Here is a 21,940-nt window from a genome sequence, read left to right as displayed (position 1 = left end):
GGGTATTGGCTCTTCTAGATTTCATCCTAGGTCAAGAAGTTTGTTGAAGTAGGAAAAAAAAGCGAAAATCTTGGGAGTAATGATCATGTCACTTTGAGATTCAGAATAATATAGAAATAGAAATTAAGTTGAGTGGAGTTCAGGGCAATTTCAGCAAAGAAATTGCTAGATGAAATCCCATTGACTACAACCCATAAATAAAAGAAAATGCTAAGAACTTCTCAGAAACAAAACATTGAAAGAAAATTTTCATATAATTCCCATGAGGAAAAATGAGAAATTAAAGAAAATATTGAGGCTAATAAGGAATTTTCAGCTGTGCTAGGTTTTAAAAGGGGCATGTATAGGAAATGGAATGTGTGGAAGTAGTTAACATTAACAAAAAGTGTTTTTTTTTTTAAAAAAAAAGCTGAGAGTAGTAAAATGAAGGATGAAAGAGCAATGGGCATGCTACCAGGATAAAAGTAGATGATATCGGGCAGATATCAGGCAGATCACAATGGGAACTGTGCTTAAACTAATTTAAGCAGAATAGTTAACAAGAGAGTAGCAATCCAAGTTTAAAAAAGAGATGTTTAAAAAATACCTGGCTATAGTGAATAAAGTTATTTCAAGGATCTTGAATGAGTTGCAAATGTCAGTGTGAAGTCTCTATGATGTTTGAGAAATCATAAAAGGCAGGCATAATGCCACAGAATCACACATTGGCAAGTATTGTTCCAGCTATAAAAGATAACCAATTTAATTATAGACTGCTGAACTGATAATGAACAAAATTATGACATAGATTAATAAACAGCTTGTGAACCTTTAGAAAATAATTTATTGCTTAATAAGTTCAGCATTGATTTAGCAAGAAAAAATCATTCCAAATTAATCTAATTTAATTTTGTTATATTAGCCATTATGCATCCAGCCCATTGTGCCCTACCCAAACTGGAAAGGTAGACTAAAAAAATTAATTCCTCATTTATGTACATAAGCAAAGAGAGTACCTCACCTTGTAGAGGAGCACCTTAGAATGGTGGAGAATTACTTTATATATTGAGTTCTTTCATTGATTAACATCATTTGAAACATTTCTGACACAATGCACATATTCAGGTGTAACATGTAACATTCCATGGTTTCTTAGTATGATCTTATTAATACTCATCTAGATATTCAAGACATATTTTTCTCACACTATAATGAGTTTGCAAGTTACTAAAATTCAAGTCAGTGTCCTTGACAGATTTGAGCCAGTTCTTATCAGACTCTACATTCCTCATGGAGAGTTTGCTTTGTTACTTCAAAGACTTTGTTACTTCAAGTAGAAACACTAATCAAAGAACCGCTAGTTACTGAAAACTTCAATCAAAGATGTTACCCTCTGTTCAGTGGGGAGAGACAATAAAATGCCCAATTTAACTGAGTACAGCAATAGAGTGGACCTCTAAATGCAATGCATTTGATAAAACCATGAGATTCCAGGAGAAAAGACCAAAATTTGACTAAAACACATAAATGCAGAGCTAGATGAGCAAATATGGTGGTTTCAGATCAAACTGGAAGGTGGTAAGCAAATGCAATCCTAAACTGCATTAACAGAAATATTATACCGAGATAAGGAAAATTTAATTGTCCCTTTATATTTTACATTAATCATATTATAGTTAAATACTGAATCCATGTCTAGATACTGCATTTTAGGACAAACATTAAGAAACTGGAATGTGTTCATCAGAGACCAATCAAGATGGTAAAAGTCTTGTAAGAAAAAAAAATCAGATATATTTGGTATATTTAATCTGGAAAAGAGAAGGTTGTAGGAAGACCTGACTGTTGTTTTCAAGTATTTGAAGGACTTTATGTAGAACATAAGGCAGAACTATTCATAATTGTTCTAGAACACAGGAAAATAAATGGTTTATTTTTTTAAGGAAGTACATTTTATTTGGACATAAAAATAAAAATCCTAATGGTAAAAGCTGTTCAATGTTGTGATAGTCTGCTTCAGAAAGTAGTGCATTTTCCTTTGGTAGTTGTATTTCAACAGGTGCAGAATTGCCATCTCTCAGAGATTCTATAATAGTGGAGTCCTGCATTTGGCAGACATTTGGAGTAATTCTACAAGATTTATTGGGTTCTATGATTCTACAAGTCTCAGCTTAAATTTCTATTCCCTACTATAAGGATAGATAGAAGGCATACTAGTAGAAGAAGCCACCCAAACTGAAAACAAATTCCAAATCATTTCAAACCACCACAATGTATTTGGAAGGACTAATAATTTTTAAAACTCCTATAACTATTTACCTGGGTGCTAAGTTCATTACATTTCATAAGAATTACTTCCACACAGATGTGCATGGGATTTGTGCATAAATGTACTGTATGTACATTTATTTGTTTGTTTTTCTCCTGAATGATTGGATGGTTGGTTGTTTAAAAAAAGTATACTTAACAAATCTGTTCCAGTAAGTGTGAAATTTATCCCTTTTTATAATCTATATACCCTTCCCCGCTATCTCCCAAAACAGTACTGGAAAGTTGGAAGAAATCAGATGTACATATCTTCTAGTGCAAGGGTGTCAAACTCAATTTCATTGAGGGCCACATCAGCATTGCAGTTGCCCTGGGGGGGATGCAGCCTACTGGGTTGGTGTGGATGGAGTGGGTGTGGCCTCCTGGGTGGGCGTGGCCAGCTCTACATCATTCGTGTCAAGGGTGCCTGTGGTGGCCTGGGCAGGAGTGGGACAGATCTGAGGGTCTCTGGCAGAAAGGGGTGGCACCGGGGCAGAGCCCATCAAGCCGGATATGTGAAGTAGGCGAGGGCCATTTGCTGGCCACTTCCAAGCGATGGTGCATTTCTCCATTCCTCACAAAGGGTGACATCTCCCCAGCATGCATCTAGGGGACAGGGCCGATGCGGCAGGGGCTGGTTCCTTGCTGTTTCCAGATGGCCTTGTGGAGCTAAGACTGAATGCATTTCAGCATAGATGGCCACCACAAAATTGTACATTGGCTCCTGACTGGCCTGGGCCAGGGCGAAGGCAGCGGGGGCCATTCCCTCACTGTTTTCAGGATGGCTTCGTGGGCCACATGAAACCACTTCGCAGGCCACATCTGGCCCCTGGGCCTTGTGTTTGACATGTCTGTTCTATTGCATTTGATAATCTTCTCTTAGTTTGTAAGTATATTAAAAAATTTAATTCTGATTAATGTGAAAGATACACCTTTAACTCTTTAGTTCCAATATAGTAAAATGTTCAATTTAATGTACCTATATGTTTGTGTGTCACTGATACTTTATGTTCTTTATGTTGCATGGTAACAAAAAAAACCCTATTAAACTTTAAAAGCTATATCATTTCAGAGTTGTTGTTCATTTATAGATTTAATTTAACATTCCTAAATCTACAATATAACATTATTCTGAAGAAGGTGACCTATTTCCATTGTGGCTAATAAATAAGACACTAATATTCAAATAGTTATTTGCAATATTTTATATTTATAGGTGACCTCTTTAATCCTGGACACCCTCCATATTTGTTCAAAAAAAATGAAACCTATAAGATGCCACCATCTATAACAAATCTGAAGATTGAGTTATAACCCTAATGTTCTGTCTGTTGTTAAATTGCCATTCTGTGTGACGTTTTGTGTCGTGTTATTTTGGTATTGTGTGTGTGTATGTCCCTAGGGTCTGCCAGGCTTCCCCACAGTTGCCGCCCTTCACAGTAATCAGATCCTCACCGTCAAGGTTTGTGGCCAACATGCATCAGCTAGGCAGTCTTTCTATATCAGCATAAAGATGTCATGGATAATGAATTTGCTGTCAGAAGCTGGTCAATTCACCTGATCATCCCTTATATGATCTTTATTTCTTCAATAATGTTGCATTGCAGAGGGATTAGTCAGAACTGCATTAGATAAACCCAAACTTACATGGTGATATTTCTGTAAATACTTTTAATGGCCAAAACAGAGCATTCATAAAACAATCACAAAGATTAAAAGAGTGTATAAATCTTACTAATAATATCCACCATTTATTTTGTCGGTGGTGACCTAGTCACATACCCTTACATTCTCTAAAAATTAATTAATTATGATTTTACCTACCTAGGGACCAGCAGGCCATTATGCCTATTTAAAGGTCCTATTGCACCTGGCATCATATGCTATTTGGAAAGTCTGACTAAAGCTGAACTGGTGCTTTGTGTCTTGGAATCTTTGCTCATGATGTGAAATAAAAACATTTCATTTTGATCTTCCAGTTGCTGAAGAAATATTTTAAAATTTGAAGTCCAATTAGGAGTTTTGAGAGCAATATCGTGTTACCGCTTATTTCATATAAGGACAACACCATGGAGGCTCTACCTCCCACTTGTGCATCTGTGCGATAATTCTAAAACAAAGCATAGATTCTTTTGATAGACAGAAGCACCAGTTGGAAGTTATATTTGCTATTACAAGTCTAATGTATATCTTTCTATTTCTTCTTTGGTGCCTTCTGATGTCTGTTCTTCAATTCTTTCACCTCTGCACTTCAACCTTTGACCTCACCTGCCTGATCAGATGGTGTTTCCTAAAATCAATCATGGGTTTCTCTCTGCTGATCAGCAGCTCATTAAACGCCGCCTCATTAAGGTAGTGCTTCATCTCTCTCTGAACTTTTCCCATTCTCTTGCTTGCAGCTGATTGCTAAATTATAAATATTGATGAAGCTTTTTTTGAACTAAATTACTATTAATGAAATGGATATTTACTTTTTTTTAAACAGCTACATAAAATTCATGGGGTTTCATTATATAGTACTAATTAATTTTATCAATTGTCCTGTGTGGGCTTATTAATTTTATTGGAAATTGGATAAAACAGTATTTTTGAAGGAAGAGTGATTGTTAATTTAACAGTTAATTACTCAGCATGATGCATTGTGAAGTGGATAGACTGATGTCCCTCAAGTTGATGTTCTTAATTGTACTTATAAAAAAATTGCTTAAAAAAAGAAATTAAATAAATATAAAGCTATCTGACATAAAGCTTAAAAAATGTACAGATTTCAGCAAGAAGTCATATTTCACTGCCCCCTTAGATGTCAATCAGTGCTCACTTGCTGAATCTCATGAGCTAATTTTGTAACCTATCATAAAAGTTTTACAACCTCCATTTAACTCTAATTGCTCAACCTTTAATATAACATCCAAAGAAATGGTTTTCTCCCTACAGACAAATATCTGTGAAATTTGGGAGCAGTAAATCTGATATAATCTTTTCTAGATATTCTTCAAATGCAGAACTTTCACAAGATCATTGTAGCTTGTGTCATGTACAAATGGAGAATATTTTTCCTGCACATTCTCTGTTACTTGCATGTTAAAAGTGTGCTTACTTATGGTTTAAGAATGCATTGCTTTATTATATTTGTGAATTTTGTCACTTTCCAATCAAGATGACTGATGCTGTTTTAAAATAGCTTCAGAGGCCACAAAGAACAGGAAGTCATAATCCAACAGAACTTTTAAAAAGGATAACTGAGGCCATGTTCTTGCCTAAAAGGAGTAGCTATCAGCATCAAGTGATCATGCACAATTAATGCCAATCAGTTGTTTAGGAATTGTAGGCCTAAATCCAATTCCTTCTCTTTTCTGAGAGGTAACCAGTTTTTTGTTATAAAAAAAAAATAGGAGGGAGGGAAGGAGGGAGGGAGGGAGGAAGGAAGGAAGGAAGGAAGGAAGGAAGGAAGGAAGGAAGGAAGGAAGGAAGGAATGGGTCAATGTTCCTTGCCAGCTTCCAACAAGGAAAGTCAATGGAAAAAGGCAAATCAAGTCACTCCTGTTCCTGCATCAACTGATGATCCCTCTGTTTCTCTGTTTAGGTAAGATAATATCTTTGAAATGGTGACCCTGCATGTCACAGGTTGTCTAGTATATGATAAATATGAGTACTTAGTTATACACATAGATTGACTAAAATCCTTGTCAATCAATTATTTTGACCTTTTTTTGTATGCATGATTTCTTGAACATTATTTATTATACTGGATTGTTTGAACATATTAACATTGGTCTTATTGATGGATGTTCAGGGTGATCAAGGGCAAGTTGGACCTCCTGGACCTCCTGGACCCCCTGGACCAAGAGGACCCCCTGGAGATACTGGTAAAGATGGGCCACGAGGAATGCCTGGGGTGCCGGTGAGTCAGTCATCATAGATATTACACATCATATGCATCATACATTAAGATCACTGGTGTAGATAGGGAATTAACTAACTTGTTTCATTTCAAAATATCTACCTGAAAAGCAAGTGCTGGACTTAGCAGAGCTGATGAAAACTTTTTTTTAACAAACCTTTTAGGGTTAATAACCTTTTGCTGAAAAAGAAAGAAATGATACTTTGATATTATTTTTATTTCTCCAATAAAAATTATTATAGCACAGTGATACTATAATAAAATACTATATTAAATAATGGCAAGTTATTATGTTAACTTCTTTACTTTTTATTTTTTCCTATTTTTTAAATCATAGTTAATGGATTTTTTTTGTTAATGAATAAATAGCTCTATGAATGCATGCATCATAGGATAACAATTTAAAAAAAACTATTCTGGTTATGTTTTATACAGATTGTAATAGTTGATTAAAATTTTCAGAGCCTTGTATGCCAGAAAAAAACCTCATAAATTCATAAATTGATATAATTAAAACCAATAAATACCGATCACCAAGAGGAAAGTAGTAAAAAATTTAATGAACCGAGCTTTCGTTGGGATCACCAAACATCATCAAGGCTTTAAAAGTAGTCACTGGAAAAGAGCCTTTATATGATGTTAGCACCCTGTATCCGGCTTCTAGAACGTGTTATTGGACCCAGCTGTTGGTGCTGTATCTCAGATGCTTACCTACGTCAATGTATGATGTTTTCCCATATCTCCTCCGTGTTTTACCGTAAGTGTTCTCCTTGTTAACCCTATGGGCAGAGGGAGTTTTTTTCCCTTTATATATTAATGGTAATTCTTCCCCTCACCCCTCATCCTCGTGTATATGACACCATGCTTTGGGGGGGTGCAGTTCTTCCTTGATCTCACTGTCAAATTCCTCCGTCTCTTACAACCGCGATCCAAGTGTGCTGCCTCCTCTTTGCTATGTATTCCCCCATTCATGGACGGGGGTGATCGGTATTTATTGGTTTTATTATGGACTTACCCAAGAGTCAAATTTTTAGCTTTATAACTCATCAATTGATATAATTATAATTAATTTCTATATTAAATTCATATATTTAAGATCTATCTAGAAAAGTTTTTCTATGCAAAATTACATTAAGAATTTTAATCTTTTACCAGTTACCAGTCCAGGAAATTAGTGTTAAAGGAAATAGTACTGTGTTCTCCTATTTTGTAAGAATAACCTTTAAGGAAATATATGAACTTAATTAAAACTATCTGAAGAGAAAGAATATCTAGGAAACTATTCCTACATCTTTTATTATTATAATTTATACTATAAGTAATTTTATGATTACTCAGTTGACCACATTAAGAAATAATGGGTGCCAGCCACAATAAAATAAGATAGAATTTGATAAGACAAAACGAAATAAAATAAGAAAAAACAGAGTATGACAAGATAAAATAAACTGAAATAAAAAATAAAGTGGACTAAAGGATGTGCCCTAGAATTTTGTGTTTGAGTGAAAAACTGGCTGTTTAGCAAAATAGAAGCCAGACAGTCTGGATGATTTTACTTTATTATTTAACACCTCATTAAAAATGTGGATACAATTAGAACACAGCAAAATTCAATTAAACAGTATAAAAATTTGATTAAACAATCTAATCTATCAGAGCCCTGGAAGTGTGCCATTCCAAAATTCCATAAAGATCTGGTTGTTCTCCCGGGCCTAAGACTAGGATGGTTGGTGCCCTTTTCTCTGGATATTAGACATTGGTGGAAATTTGGGGGGGGTGGGGGTTTGATTCCCTCCTTCTACATAAGGTTTCTTGTCTGCTTTTTTTTCCTGTTATCTTGTTTTATCCTTGTTAGTGTATTTTGAGTTGGACAGAGTTTAGGACACATACAAAAAAAGCATGAGTGCAGTAACTTTTCCCTTTGGCAATGTAAGACCCCTGAAAGCATCATATAACCTTTACAGTAAATAGCTATTAGTGGATCTATGCTGGTATCATTTTTGTCTATTCATCTCCTTTTTAATTATATATTCTATAACATTATTTTGCATTTAAGGGAGAACCTGGAAAACCAGGTGAACAAGGTTTGGTGGTAAGTATGTTTATATTTTCATTTTCTGTTTGGTAGAAGATATATTCTCATTACCAGGATAATTGTTCATTAAATATATTTGCTTCCAAACCATGTAGTTTCACAATGACATGCAACAACGTGAAATGACATAAATGTGAAAAGCGTTCATTAATAACAGTAATAATAATTTTAAAAATCCAACGTCATTAATCTAATCATATAATACAAATTCATAACAAATCAAAATAAAAGTAATAGTACTAAAGAGCATAATCTAAAATACTGGGGCTGAACAATGATAGGCCAGAAATCTTTAAAAACATTCAGGCTTCACTACATTTCAGAAGGCCATCTGAAGCCAGGATGCTTTCTAGAAGGACCCTGTTCTAGAACAAAGGTGCCATAACTGAAACCAACAATTTCTTTCCTCAAAGGAAAATGTAAAATGTTCAGTAGTTATGTTTGGCAAATTAAAGAAGTGATACAACTTTTTGTTTCTGCTCATTGAAAAAGATTAAAACAACATCTATCTATCTATCTATCTATCTATCTATCTATCTATCTATCTATCTATCTATCTATCTATCAAATTTAGGTACCACCCATCTCACACTCAAAGAGTCTCAGGTATAACATTTATACATGAGATGTGAAACCATGTAGTGAAGAATGATATTTCCTCACTTTTGAAAAAAATATTACTTTTATTTAGCAGAACAAATAATTTTTTAACTCTTTGGACCTAAACGTGATTCCAAATTTATTAAATATATCAGATTTATAGTTTTTAATCCTTCACAAACTCCATATGTTATCAGATTTTTACTTGTTACTAAAAACATTTACAACCAGGGTCTTCCAGAAATCTTTAGAATACAATTCCCAGAATTCATATGCTGCCTAGAACTTGGAGTTGTTGCCTAACATATTGTTAGGCGCAAGAACCAGGCATAGGAGTTGAGCTCAAGGCACTAAATGTTAATAATAATAATAATAATAATAATAATAATAATAATAATAACAACAATAATAATAATAATAATTGGAAGGACTTTGGAGGTCATCTAGTCCAATCCCCTGCTCAGGCAGGAAACCCTATACCATTTCAGACAAATGGCTGTCCAAATGGCTGTTTATGACATGGAACCTATACACAAGAATCTGATCTATTAACGATCAAGCCAAATTGGCAACAGAATTCATAGGGGACTGGACTTGGGATTTCTTGTGGGAGTGTAGCGATTCCAAACTTATAACACATTTGATCCTGCCTTGGGCTCAGTCTACTGAACTCCTACATATATCAAGAGGATGTTAAATTGCGGAAGGCATTAAAGAACTGCTTCTGTTTTATTGTTTTTAAACTTCTTTTTCTACAAGAGGTATATCTTCTGCTACCTGGTAAAAATGGAGAAAAACTGCTGATTCCCAACATAAAAACAGAATTTTCAGTCATATGTTTATTAAGGGACATTGAAATTTGATAACAAAAAGTTTTGTTTGATTGCATTACCCAACAAGTTTAAGATCTTGTGCTGAATTTGATACCTTCAGGAGATCCAGAGCACTTACTTATAAAACACAGGACAACTGTCCCTGTTCGTTTAACATTGGGTACCATTTCTTAACAGCATGTTAAATTGTTAGAACTATTATTAAAATATTGCAAGAAAACCAAATAAACCAATAACAAAACAAAAATGCAAGAACAAAATATGTAAAATGCTAAAATACATTCTTTTAAAATGTTCCTTCCACAAAAGCTGCAAGATATCCATGCAACATACTTGTTAAAAGTAGCGTTGTATCCTCTGCTGTTCACCTAGCCTGTCAAGTCAGTTTGTATATATATTAATAGATTGCATTCCTTTGTTCTTTCTAAACGTCTGAAGAAAAATAGGCAGGAAAGAAAGTTATAAATACGTGATAAATAAATAAAATGCGAAGTCTTCATGATTTGAAGCACTAAACCTCTTCTATGGCCATCTAGAGAGTTTCCAGAATATAGCTAGTGTTTGACTCAACTCACTCAGCTTCAGGTTCACAGGGCAAGGAACACATGTCAGTATGAATAAATGGTGAAATGCATTCTGAGGGTGGTTTTAATTACAGTTGGCATATTCAGCCACAACTGCTGCAGGCAGCCTTTTTGCTGAAGAAAGACCTTTTTTTAGTGTATATGATTCATTTCCCTCTGGGAACAGAAAGAAAAATATGTCACTATTATGTTATAATATTGTAATAAGTGAAAAGGTTATTTTTAGAGAACCTACTGTATTCCAAATCATGCACAATAGTGCATTGTTTATTTTTATATTTAATTAACAAGTTTTATCTTGCTCCTTAGTTAAAAGAGCAATCATAACAGCCTAAATAAATCCCATTTTAAGAGACAATCCTGATTTGCAGTTTTCTATAAGCCTTCAGTCCACACATAATACTAAGGTAAACGGTGCCCTAATTCTGTATTTAATTCATGAAAGTTCTGTTTTCTTCACTGCCTTCATATTACCTATTGCAACCTCCACTATTATTTGATTAATAAAAGGTAAACTTTTCCTCCTCACTTTAATTGCTCACATTTATGGTTGAAATACTTGGCCAATCAAGTTTATAATGTGGAAGTTTATAAAAAAAATTTTTTACTAACAATTTTGTTTGAACAGTGATACAGTAACACAGAGAATGGGTATAATATAGAACAGTAATGGCAAACCTTTTAGAGACCAAGTGCCCAAACTGCAACCTAAAACCCACTTATTTGTTACTGGATGCCGGGTGGGTGTGGCCCACTGGGTGAGCATGGCTGTGGTGGTCATGGCAGACTGGGTGGGTGTGATTAAGGTGGGCATGGTCACCTTGATGTTGCTCAGGGGGAGGGATGTCTGTGGGGGCCGGGCAAGGTTCAGGGAGATCCAGGAGGTCTCTGGCAGGTGGGGCAGTGGGCAGGAAACTCGTTCTGCGGGGCAAGGCAAAGCAGGGCTGGGGTGCCATTGTCTCAGGGCAAGGCGAGGCAGGGGCGAGGGCAGCTGCTGCCTGACACCATCAGCCCCCACACACAGAGGCCAGTGAGCGCATGGGAGCCAACAGTGTCTGTCAGCATCCACAGCCTTCCGGTCCCTCGACCAGCACACTCTGGGGCTCCGCAGCCCATTGCCAGCAGTTCAGAGAAGCCGCCTCTGAGCTGGACAGATGGCCGACAGCTGAGGAGGTGATGCAGTGGGTCGTGCCCAGGAAAAAGGAGAGCATGCAAGGCCAGGAGGGATTAGATAGGGGGGAGGGAAACCAGCCATGCTGGGATGCATCCAGCCACGTGTGGGCAAGTTAGCAGGTGGCTGGTTGAAGAGGGATGGTTGCCATCTCCAGGGCATGGTGCATGTGCCCACAGAGAGGGCTCCGCGTGCCGCCTCTGGCACACGTGCCATAGGTTCACCACCACTGATATGGAAGATAACCAAAGAAAAAGAAAGGGGTCTAGAAGCCATAATTAATATTCAGGAAGAGAAAAATACCTATTGTATTTTTGCAAAACTTATGTTTTCCCTAATGTACGAAGCATCAGTTGACTTTGACTCAAGATAGACAGTTGCAGAATAGGGCATGTTTTTAATTAGTTATTTTAATTTTTTTTAAATTAAATTATTAATTAATTAATTTTAGTTAGTCATTAAATTAGTTAAATTGTCTACATTATTATGTTAATTCCATTGTTCTCCTTTTTAGGGACCTCAGGGACCTCCAGGACAAAAGGTATAGTATACAGTACACCGTGATAAGAAAGATTTTTGCTGCCTAGTGCCAAGATACAATCTGGTGGCATAAAGGGCTTTCACTACTGTATCCCACATACTCTAGCAGATGTTCAGTCCGTGAGCTCTATTTTATAAAGGAAGAAGAAAAATCTCAACTCCTCACCAACCCACTTAGTTATAGAGATGAGGCAATGTTTCCTTTTACTCTGTTAGCTAAATTTACCAGTTAAAGAAGCTGCTATAATTGATAAAATAATGAAACCAAACTCTGAATATAGTGGGAAATGCAGCTTGAATTTCATTTGGCCTTTGAATAGATTGCTGCCATATGATGTAAAAAAATAAAGAGAACAAAAAAATTCTAGGTGTTGTTGAAATATGGATTTTTGATTGCTGGCCACTATAATTTGATTTCTATAGTAACCAGAGAACTGACTTCCTGTGAATGTTTTCAATATTATTTACATTCATCAGGACTGACAATGAAAGAGTGAATTCACAATTTATGGGCTGCAGCATTGCACCAGTACAAATACGGCAGGAATAAAAAAACATTTCAAACGAATTTTCTGAAGCAGCTGCCTGACAACTTATCCCCCTCTCTCTCCATCCTTCACCAACTAAATCGTTTTGAGCACTGTTTCTTTAGAATAAAATGTTATAATTGACATTTCATAAACTGTAGAGGTTCAACAAGTAATTAAAGGAAACTAAAATATTTGTTACTTGTAAAATGGGCAAAACTTCTGATTATAACTGGAAAGCAGTATTTTCTTTTTTAAAAAATACAAAATAAAATTATAAGATATTATTATAATAGCATAATGCAATCGATGTGGTTTGTTTCTTTCTAGTCTCTTTTCTTTAAGTTTAGTTTATATTAGATTCTACTTATATTAAAATATATAATTTTAATATATTTAATATAATTATATAAAATTATAGTAAAAATTCTTAATAAAAATTATTCAGTAATGTATCTACTTTTGGCATGCAGGCTCTATAGCTGTTCAATAGATTGTAATTAAGCCTGGAATTATGGTCATACATCATTGTGATTGTAAGTTGAGGCATCATGTGATTTTATCCAATTTTTCAATAGTTTTTTCCATGATCATTAAGTGAACTCTGTGGGCATTAAGTAAATGCTGTGGTAATTAAGAGAACAATTTTCATAGGTGATTTTCATTCATAAGTGATTTTTTTGTTTCAGATTAGACCTCAAAACCTTTCAACAAGTAGCAGCACATTGAATGGATCAAATAAACTTGATTTATTTTCTTTAATAGTATTATTTAAAATGGGCATGTGTGATTGAGTTCAGTATTTTATAAAAAAAGGCAAGGAGCATATTGATAACATGTAGATGATAACTATATTCAAAATTAGAGGTATTTAAGTAATTCTGTAAAAATAAAATATGGAATATATTCTAAAACTATGAGAAACTTTTAAATATTGAATTCAGTTTTAGCACACAAACTTTGCTTCATAATTCTGAAACAGAATACACAACAATAACGTAAAAAGGATAATACTTTATATTTAATTTAAAGAATAACACTATTGAAAGCTGAATGTATAAATCAAATCTCATAATTTACAAAAGATAAACATCTATAGTGAAGTATTGCATGATCTGTTTGATAATGTTGCTAAATTCAGATATATGATTCTCTTCAGGGCTCATTTGGTGCACCTGGTATCCCAGGAACAGATGGACAACAGGTAAATTACTATTGTTTTTAGATGTAATCCTAATCTGTTTAGAAATTACTCTAACTGAATTCAATGGCTCTTACTCCCAGGATATGATTGCTATTTTACAATATTATTTTTGCAAATCCATGAAATTAAGACATTTTGTCTAACATAAAAGCAAAAAGTAGGTCCATAGTTTGTCTTGGCCAGAAAAGTATATACAAATGATAAACACTGTGGCACAAGAGACAATAAACAATGTCCAACTAGAATGACTGCAATCCAATACAACGTTCCATGTGTATAAAACCAAATAAAATTAATGGAGCTTAGAAAATACAGTGTTGCTCTGTGGTTTAAACTTTTATTGATGACCTGGAGGTTAGAGAGCAAAGTAAGAAAGACGAAGAACAATGAATCCCTCCTGTGGGGATGGCAATGAGGGGAGAGCAGAAATCAATGCATTTGGCAGAAAGCAAAACTAGAGATCAGTTAAAATACAGCTCCATGAGAAAATAAGTGAGAGATCCTAGGTTCTTGGTAATTATCTTTTATCGAAAAAATGTGATAAAGGCTTAGTGAGAATTCTTTAATGTGGTAGTTCACATTACATTTTTCTTTGTTGTTTCACAGCTCTTTTGACTGGCAATCTGCATTAAAACTTAAACTAAACTAAGATAAATATTTCAATCCAACATTATATATAGAGAATAAGTCCCTCCAGTATTTCCAGTAATTTTATGTTTCTTTAAATTTTCCTAATAAAATTAAGTTATTGCAACTTCCACAAGGACAATCTATCCCCAACAACAATAGTTAAATTCTCTTAAAATGTGTATGAGAATTTATAGCAATTGGTGTGTCATTCTTGGCTGATCAGATTGGTATTTTAATAACTTGCATCTTAGATAGAGTGATTTTTAAATCATGGGCCTCATAAAACTGTATTATTAAAGATTAACTTAGCATGAATAAAAACATTTGGCATAGCAGAATTTCTATAATGAATGTACAAACTGTTGTCTTCATAGATACTACTTCTTTTTAAAATATTCATCAGTTTACATTGAAATACATAAAATAGCCTAAACTTTGTTTCCTTCATCTATTCTTTTAATCCAAAGACTTTTCACTTTTGTGCTTATAATAAATTAACTATGGGTATTTCTGCAGATAGCTCTGTTCTGATGGGCAATATTGTAACACGATGTCATGATGCCTGTCTTCCTTAATGAATGCCTACAGATAAAGTGTGTGTGTGTATATATATATATTATTCTGGGCATTGGCTACTGGAGGGGATGCATTCTGGTGTGAAGAGACTCAGCTACATTTTCAACTGGCCAACTCCAAATCCCCAAAATGTTAGGGAAAACCAATCCAAAAATGCTAGGGAATTTCTGGAATCTTGGTATTCAGACAAAACAACCATCAACAGATATAGATAATAAATAAACCATATTTAGAAATAAACCATATTTACAAACCAAAAGAGACAACAAAAAACTAAGAAGGAAACAAAAGACCATAATACATCCCCTCCAGCAGCCAACACCACCATAAGAAGGGATTAACACTAGACAAACAATCAAACAGAATATAATACCCCAATCAAGGACCCACCAAGAAGAAAATGACACCCCAACCAACATCGGCATGATGAGCTACTGTTTGCTACTGTATAGCAAACCCCACACTCATCAGCCATGTTGAGTGTTATCTAGTTGGGTAATGAAATGACTGCAAGCAAACAACCAGGTACAGAGAGCACCAATGACTTCATTAGTTGTTTTCTCCTGTGAACATTTTTCAGTGTTAACTCTGTTTTCTGTGACCTATAACTAGATTGCTATGGACAATTTGAAACTTTAAACTTTCTCAACTCAAATCTCAAATTTCCTTATGAGTTTGTGTTTCAATATTAATTAGATGTTCGGATGCATAGGAGTATATATTAAAATCCTTTGGGTTTGGTTTTGTTTTGGCTTTTTTTTTTTTTTTTTGGCCAGGCAAACTATTTCTTTGCCACATTAAACTAAGGGAGAGCTTATACTGACAAAAAAATAGTGATGTGGGGGTCTTTTTAAATCTTAAATCTTAAGACTTCTGTGTTTGGTAGCAGCTTTGCCTTTCTAAGACAGTGCTTTGCTGTTATTTAATTATTTAATCTTTCAGATAGGATGGAAAGTTACGTTTTTGCCAGTTTCATGACATATGTGATATTATTATGCAGGATGTAATGCCAGATGAAGCGGAAATAAGTTTAGTTCCATTGTGCATTATGGATGCTGCTGCTGTGTATTCTCACTTTAGAATTAAGATCTTTTGAGGAATCTGTAGTTCTTTCAAAATAAGATTCTGTAAACTAAAACAGAACAAAGCTCAGGAAAGCTTGGTTCTATATTTCTAAACCTCTCCATGTATATTTGCTAATATTCACTGTAGATTAGAATACACAGAAACTGCACTTGGAAGACTAAATTAAAAAGCTCAGTATTCTTCAAGATTCTTGAGCATTCCTATGAAGTTTAACAAATGGACCTCTCAAATGAACAATGGTTACTGAATTTATGATATGATTGAAATGATGCCTTTATGTCAGTTTACTATATATTTAAGAGTACATAGATTAAAATATTTTAGTACAGAAAAAGATGTAGACATGAAAACAAAAATTTGATATTGCCTAATATCAAAAATTATTTGCATTGTTTTACATAGATGTACATTGCCCAGTATTTCATAGATATATTTAAGTGTGACCCAACCTTAACTTGTTCTGTGTGTAACATAAATTTTGACTTACTGTACTATTAAAATGATGCACATTGGCAAGGCAAATTCTAAAATTGATGCACATCACAATAAATCATTATGCTGATTAATGTAGCACATTGGATTAGCATGCTTTATTCAAATGAGGTTGGACCAGTCTTTTTCTCTTTGTTTTGATTATCTCATAAAACTGTTGTGAGAGAAAGATGAGCAAGTGCATCAATTAGTCATAAATAAACTCATGCATATGAAAAATATAGTTGCTACTGGGTTCCATCTATATAACCATAGTAACTGTGTTCATTTTGTGCATCGTTTTGACAATTGCCCAGAAAATATCTTGCTGCATTCTTGTTTTGCCCTACAGTGATGGAACTGATTCCTGTTTAATCACATTGAAATGAAAGAGAGAGAAAAAATCACAACTAGAAAATATTTAGTCATTTTAGTAATTTAGACATTTTAATTAGCTAAACCTACCTGCAACATATTTAATGAAAGCTTGCTGCGTGAAGAGATTTTGAGATTCTCTTGTATTAGATTAATAAGTGGGATTGGATCTCCCTCCAGTGGGATTGGCCTGCCCCCACCTGTGCCAGCAGAATAGGCATGCTGCAGACTCCATCAGTCAAAGAAGAGAAGAGCCTCGGCTCTTATGCCATGGCTCCTGCCCTTTGGAACATTGCCCCTCCCAGGTGAGATTCCCTCCCACCCTTCTAATCTTCCATGAGGCCTTGAAAACATGGCTGTGCCAACTAGCCTGGAGCCTGGAGGTAACTAATAGAGTAAAAAGCACCTCACTTCCCCCTACATGCATCTTGCTCCCTCTCTCCCCCTTGTTTTAATTGAAATTATGACTACAGTTATGGATATTTCTTTTTTTATTGTTTCATTGACTTTTATTGTTTGTAAGCCACCCAGAGGTGAGATGGGTGACAAATACGTCTAATAAAATAAATAAATAAATAAATACCATGGCTATTTACATTCTTTTGACTCTTAGATTTATAGGATTGTATTGTTTAGATCTACTAATACTTTTCATTGCTTATTTCAGTGTTTCCCAGACTTGACAATTTTAAGGCATGTGGACTTCAACTCTCAGAATTCCACAGCCAGCGTTGCTGGCTGTGGAATTCTGGGAGTTGAAGTCCTCATGCCTTAAAATTGTCAAGTTTGGGAAACACTGGCTTATTTCCTAATTTTTAGCAAAGAATATGTGTTACTTTATGTGGTATTTTTGCAGTAGACATGCTCTTTTTCCCCTTCCATAGGGGAAATGAGTATTTACATAAAGGGGTTCTTCATAAAGTGAGTTATTGAATTTTCAAATCCAAAGGTAGAAAACAACACTGCCTTTAGTTTGTACAGAAAGTTCCCAAGCAGGTTTTTTGAGCATTCAGAACATTGCTAAAAATATGTATTACTTAACTTGCCAGATGGACAAAAAAGCTTTTCAGCCTTAGAAAAAATAATTTAAGGTATCAGGCAGGTAATAAGGGAGAGGAAAAGTATATTGAAAATTTCTCATTCAGCTCTGGCTCAGAATGTTAGGAACATATCTAAAAGACCACTTTTCATTATCCCTGTCTTGCTCACAGAACTTAAAAGAAATCTAGTGTTATGGGGCGTTTTTTACTTATAATACAAATTACAAATAAATTGGCATAAATTAGTGGAACTCTATACATCTTCCTTTTTTCAGCAAGAAACCCTTCCAATTTCCTAGAATTGAACTAAGAAATATCCTCCATCTATATTTGGAAATAGGATAAAATCTTGTTTTATCAAGTGAAGAAGGGGAAATGTGCTTCAAATTGAGTTTGAAAGTTATGAATGCATCCACTGTACAGTGTTTGTTTATAGCAACAGTACAGAAGTGGGTTGCCATTGCTTTTTTCCATGATATTTTCAAGGTCTATAGTTTACTTATTTTCTGGGGGTGGGATGGGGGGGATTCTGTTACAAAAGTAGTGATTAGGCCCATCCTTGCTTAGCTTCTTTCTCTCATGTTCCATCATATATGCCCGATACACAATATTTTTAATAAGACTGATGAAAGCATATAACAAGCTTTGGCCTGTTAGCCTTTGAATGATTCTTCTGACTCTTAGCCAACAGATTTTGTAATGTAACAGGATTGGCATTGATTCTGGTAGGAGAAGTATCAATACAATATCCTTCACTAGGTCATATGGATGTAAGTTCTCCTGCTGTTCTTTATGATATTTATAATCAACTTTGGAGCTATATATTGTGTCAAGAGAACTGCAACAAGAATTCACAGAGTCTATTTTTCAGAAGTTGAAAAAAGGTCTAAGCTTTGGCAAAATAAAATATTTTCAGATCCTTGGAAAGCTCCACACAGGAAGTACAAAATTAGGTTAAATCTGAGATGATAACAGGACTACATTTTCATATGGGAAATCATATTGAGGGTTTGCCTCAGTCAGATTAAACTAGTTCATCATTCTCTGAATCCTTACCCTTGTAGGAATATGACAACTGTTTGGGAATTATGAAAGTTGAGTTTCAAGTATTTGGAAAATACCCAATTTGGGGAGGGCTGCTTTACTTAAGTCTATCAAAAATATCTCAAAGGAGTAAACAGTTTACATGCTGTTGCATGACATTTTGATGACGTTAATAAAGATGCTTTCCATCTGTGGATTTTATACTTTAAAATAGGTTATTTCTGAGACATCAGCTCAGATACACCCAGGACTAAGGATTTAATAAGCCATATTAAAGTAGTCTTTTTTAAAAAAAAAAAAAATCTTGCTTAATTATTGTCCATGCTTACCTCCACTCATAATGGTGGAGGTAAGCATTTGTTAAGATTTGTATCTAATGCTATGCTATTAGAAACACCTTTACCCTTTCCATTTAAAAGAGCCAGCTCATGATAGAGATGAGGCAAATATTAATAAATTTATTACATAATTTTACTAAAAAAAATAATTATCCTACGTATTAGTTTAATTCTTTATATTAACCACTCTTTGAAAAATAATAAAGGAAATTTTTAAAGAAACATATACATTTTCATTTCTGTTTTTATTGCAACACTTATTGTACTTTTGAACTGATCACTTAGGCGTGAAATTTGCTGATCCAGTTCAATTTAATTAATTTTTTAATGTCATTATTTCAGGGAGAACCTGGTGCAATGGGAGAAAGAGGAGTCTCTGGACTTAAGGTTAGTAGATAAAATTCTGGCTAGTAATTTTTCACACTCTATTTTTATACATGATTTTTTTTTGCAGTTCTTTTAAGAGTCATCTTTTTGTAGCAGAATAGCTTGTCAGTGGAGCTCATAGGGAGTAGAACAACAATCGTCCATAAACACATTGTAAAATATACTTTACTTATATCAAAAGAAGAAATGGGGTATATTGCCTATTCCTATAAGATTCTTCTGTACTACTATAGTTGTGTTGAGAGCGCCAAAGCACTTCTGGGTTGAAAAGATTGAGTGGTAACATCACCATTGTCTGCAGATGCCCAATTGGGGGTTCCTTTCATGTCCCTGTTAAGTTACCCACTGAAGTGGTACCCATTTATCTGGTCACAGTCGCTTGCTTTCATATTGTTGGGTCGGCAGGAGTTGGAGCATGTGATGAGAGCACATCTCATCCTGTGGTAGCAACCAGGTCTTGAACATGAGCCTGCTGGTCGTTAACCCAGTATTCTAACCTTGTGAGCCACCATACTCCCTAGATTCTTCTCTAGTCATGTATGATTTAAATAACGAGCCTTTTCTGTAAATGGATCTCACATCTTTACAGAAGGTTGACCTTTGATGAAAAGGATCATTCATTTTCTTAGTTCTCCACCCAAAGATGTCTTTTGCAGAATTTAAATGTTTCCATATTATACATTAACTGGTTTTGTTATTATTGAGGGAAAATATGGCTGAATGAGTTTTAAGTCAGTTTCTGAGAAACCGTATCTTGATCCTGATTCGCAATACAATTCTCCCTCTCAGTTTTCAGTTTAAGAAGGTGTCAAGGGCCAGGACTGAAAGGGATGCACATATCTTAACGCTGAAGAACTGCTTATAATCAAAATACTAACCTACATAGACAAAGAATATGCCCTGATGCAAAGCAGATATATAAGTTCTAGTCTTATTAATTGCCAAATGTCCTAACTTACTTACTTAAAGCTATTAGAAGAGATTTGTCTAACTGAAGAAGTATGTATTTGAACCACTGTCCAAATCCCATTATAAAGATCAAGAAGAAAAAGAAGAGTCTTGACGTTTTCTTAAAAGTTGTATCTGGCAAATAGAGTAGTCACACAGATTACATAGTAATAGTTGCAAATTTCTCTACTATATAATGCTTAAGTTGTAGTAGTAATTTGTAGTTTTGTATACAACAGTATTTAAGAAAATATAATTAATAATCATATTACTAATGTAATTTGTCACATCAGTGATAAATCTGCCTTCATGAAGCTATTCTTTTATTCTTTAAACATATGGAATCAGAGTTTACAGAGCATCATGGATTCCTTAAGTATGGTGGTGAATCAATACAGTCTGATCAAGAAAAAATGGCTCTAAATATATCAGAAGAAAAAAAACAATTCTATCACTAGTATATAAATGCTCTTAGATTTAATAGTCTATATTTTTTTATTACATTGGTCATGCTAATGTGTTTTTAGCATGCAGTCCTGGGTCACAACAGAATTTGGATCTTCTATGAATGGGGCAAGGTCTTAAAATGATCATCTTGTTCTTTATATATAAGGAAAGAACAAAGGCCTTTGGCAAGCACTCATTTCTCATTTTAGACTTTCACTGATGACAATTAATAGCAAATTAGTTTCTCTATTGTTATATTTTAGAAGTGCAAGAAATCAATAATTAGATAAGTTTGAATGAACTATATGGAGGCAAAGTTAAAACAAGATGAATTGCCTAAGTCATAATCAGAGTATTTAAAGTTGCTTTCCAATCGGTAAGCATTATGAATATAAGAGTAAATTCAAGGTGTCTTTGGTGGAGTATGAGAATACATCTGCAAGATATTAAAAAGTCAAAACAAAGCCATTAATTATTTAAGATTATAGTTTTTCAACCTGTAGGAGAAGGAGTGGCAGAACAACGGGGCGGAATTAAAAAAGGAATCAGCCTAGAGCCTCTATGTCAGCAATCCCCAACCTTTCTGGCTTGGTGTCCCAGTGGGGAGGGGGGAGAGGGAATTGTTGCCTGCAAGTGGCAGAAGGGCACATGAAGCTCACATAAAGGGAGCTTCATGTGAGAGAGCAAGCAGCTGGCACTTGATGAGGGGAGCTTCGTATGCGAGAGTAAGCAGCCACTGCTTGCACAAGGGGAGCTTCGTGCACATGCACAAGCTTGCCAGCCGCTTGCACAGCCCAGTTCTGAACAGGCTGAGACCTGGAGTTGGGGACCCTTGCTTTACGTAGTCACAAGAAGTC

At 34.8% G+C, this 21,940-nt stretch overlaps 1 protein-coding gene across 20 annotated transcripts in view; it reads left to right on the top strand.

The window, feature by feature from the left end:
• Window positions 1-3,201: 3,201 nt before the first annotated feature.
• LOC120308255 (collagen alpha-1(XXV) chain-like) overlaps window positions 3,202-21,940 on the top strand; it is an 82,412-nt gene continuing 63,673 nt past the window's right edge. For 19 of the 20 annotated variants that reach the window (XR_005556810.1, XR_005556808.1, XR_005556811.1 and 16 more), the window contains exons 1-6: window positions 3,825-4,638; window positions 6,080-6,187; window positions 8,244-8,279; window positions 11,985-12,011; window positions 13,697-13,741; window positions 19,644-19,688. Coding sequence is in view for 15 of the 20 variants with exons in the window: in XM_039344046.1 (XP_039199980.1) it covers window positions 4,567-4,638; window positions 6,080-6,187; window positions 8,244-8,279; window positions 11,985-12,011; window positions 13,697-13,741; window positions 19,644-19,688 (333 nt within the window). In the remaining 5 variants the exon portion in view is untranslated. Of the gene's footprint in view, window positions 3,749-3,824; window positions 4,639-6,079; window positions 6,188-8,243; window positions 8,280-11,984; window positions 12,012-13,696; window positions 13,742-19,643; window positions 19,689-21,940 lie in introns of those variants that run through there. The other variant, XM_039344038.1, reaches the window with a different exon arrangement.

Source organism: Crotalus tigris, unplaced genomic scaffold (assembly GCF_016545835.1).
Source record: "Crotalus tigris isolate CLP2741 ecotype Arizona unplaced genomic scaffold, ASM1654583v1 scf7180000017887.1893490, whole genome shotgun sequence".
Classification (NCBI taxonomy): domain Eukaryota; kingdom Metazoa; phylum Chordata; class Lepidosauria; order Squamata; family Viperidae; genus Crotalus; species Crotalus tigris.
The sequence above is the reverse complement of the archived record's forward strand: the minus strand, read 5'-3'. Positions and strand labels throughout refer to the sequence as shown.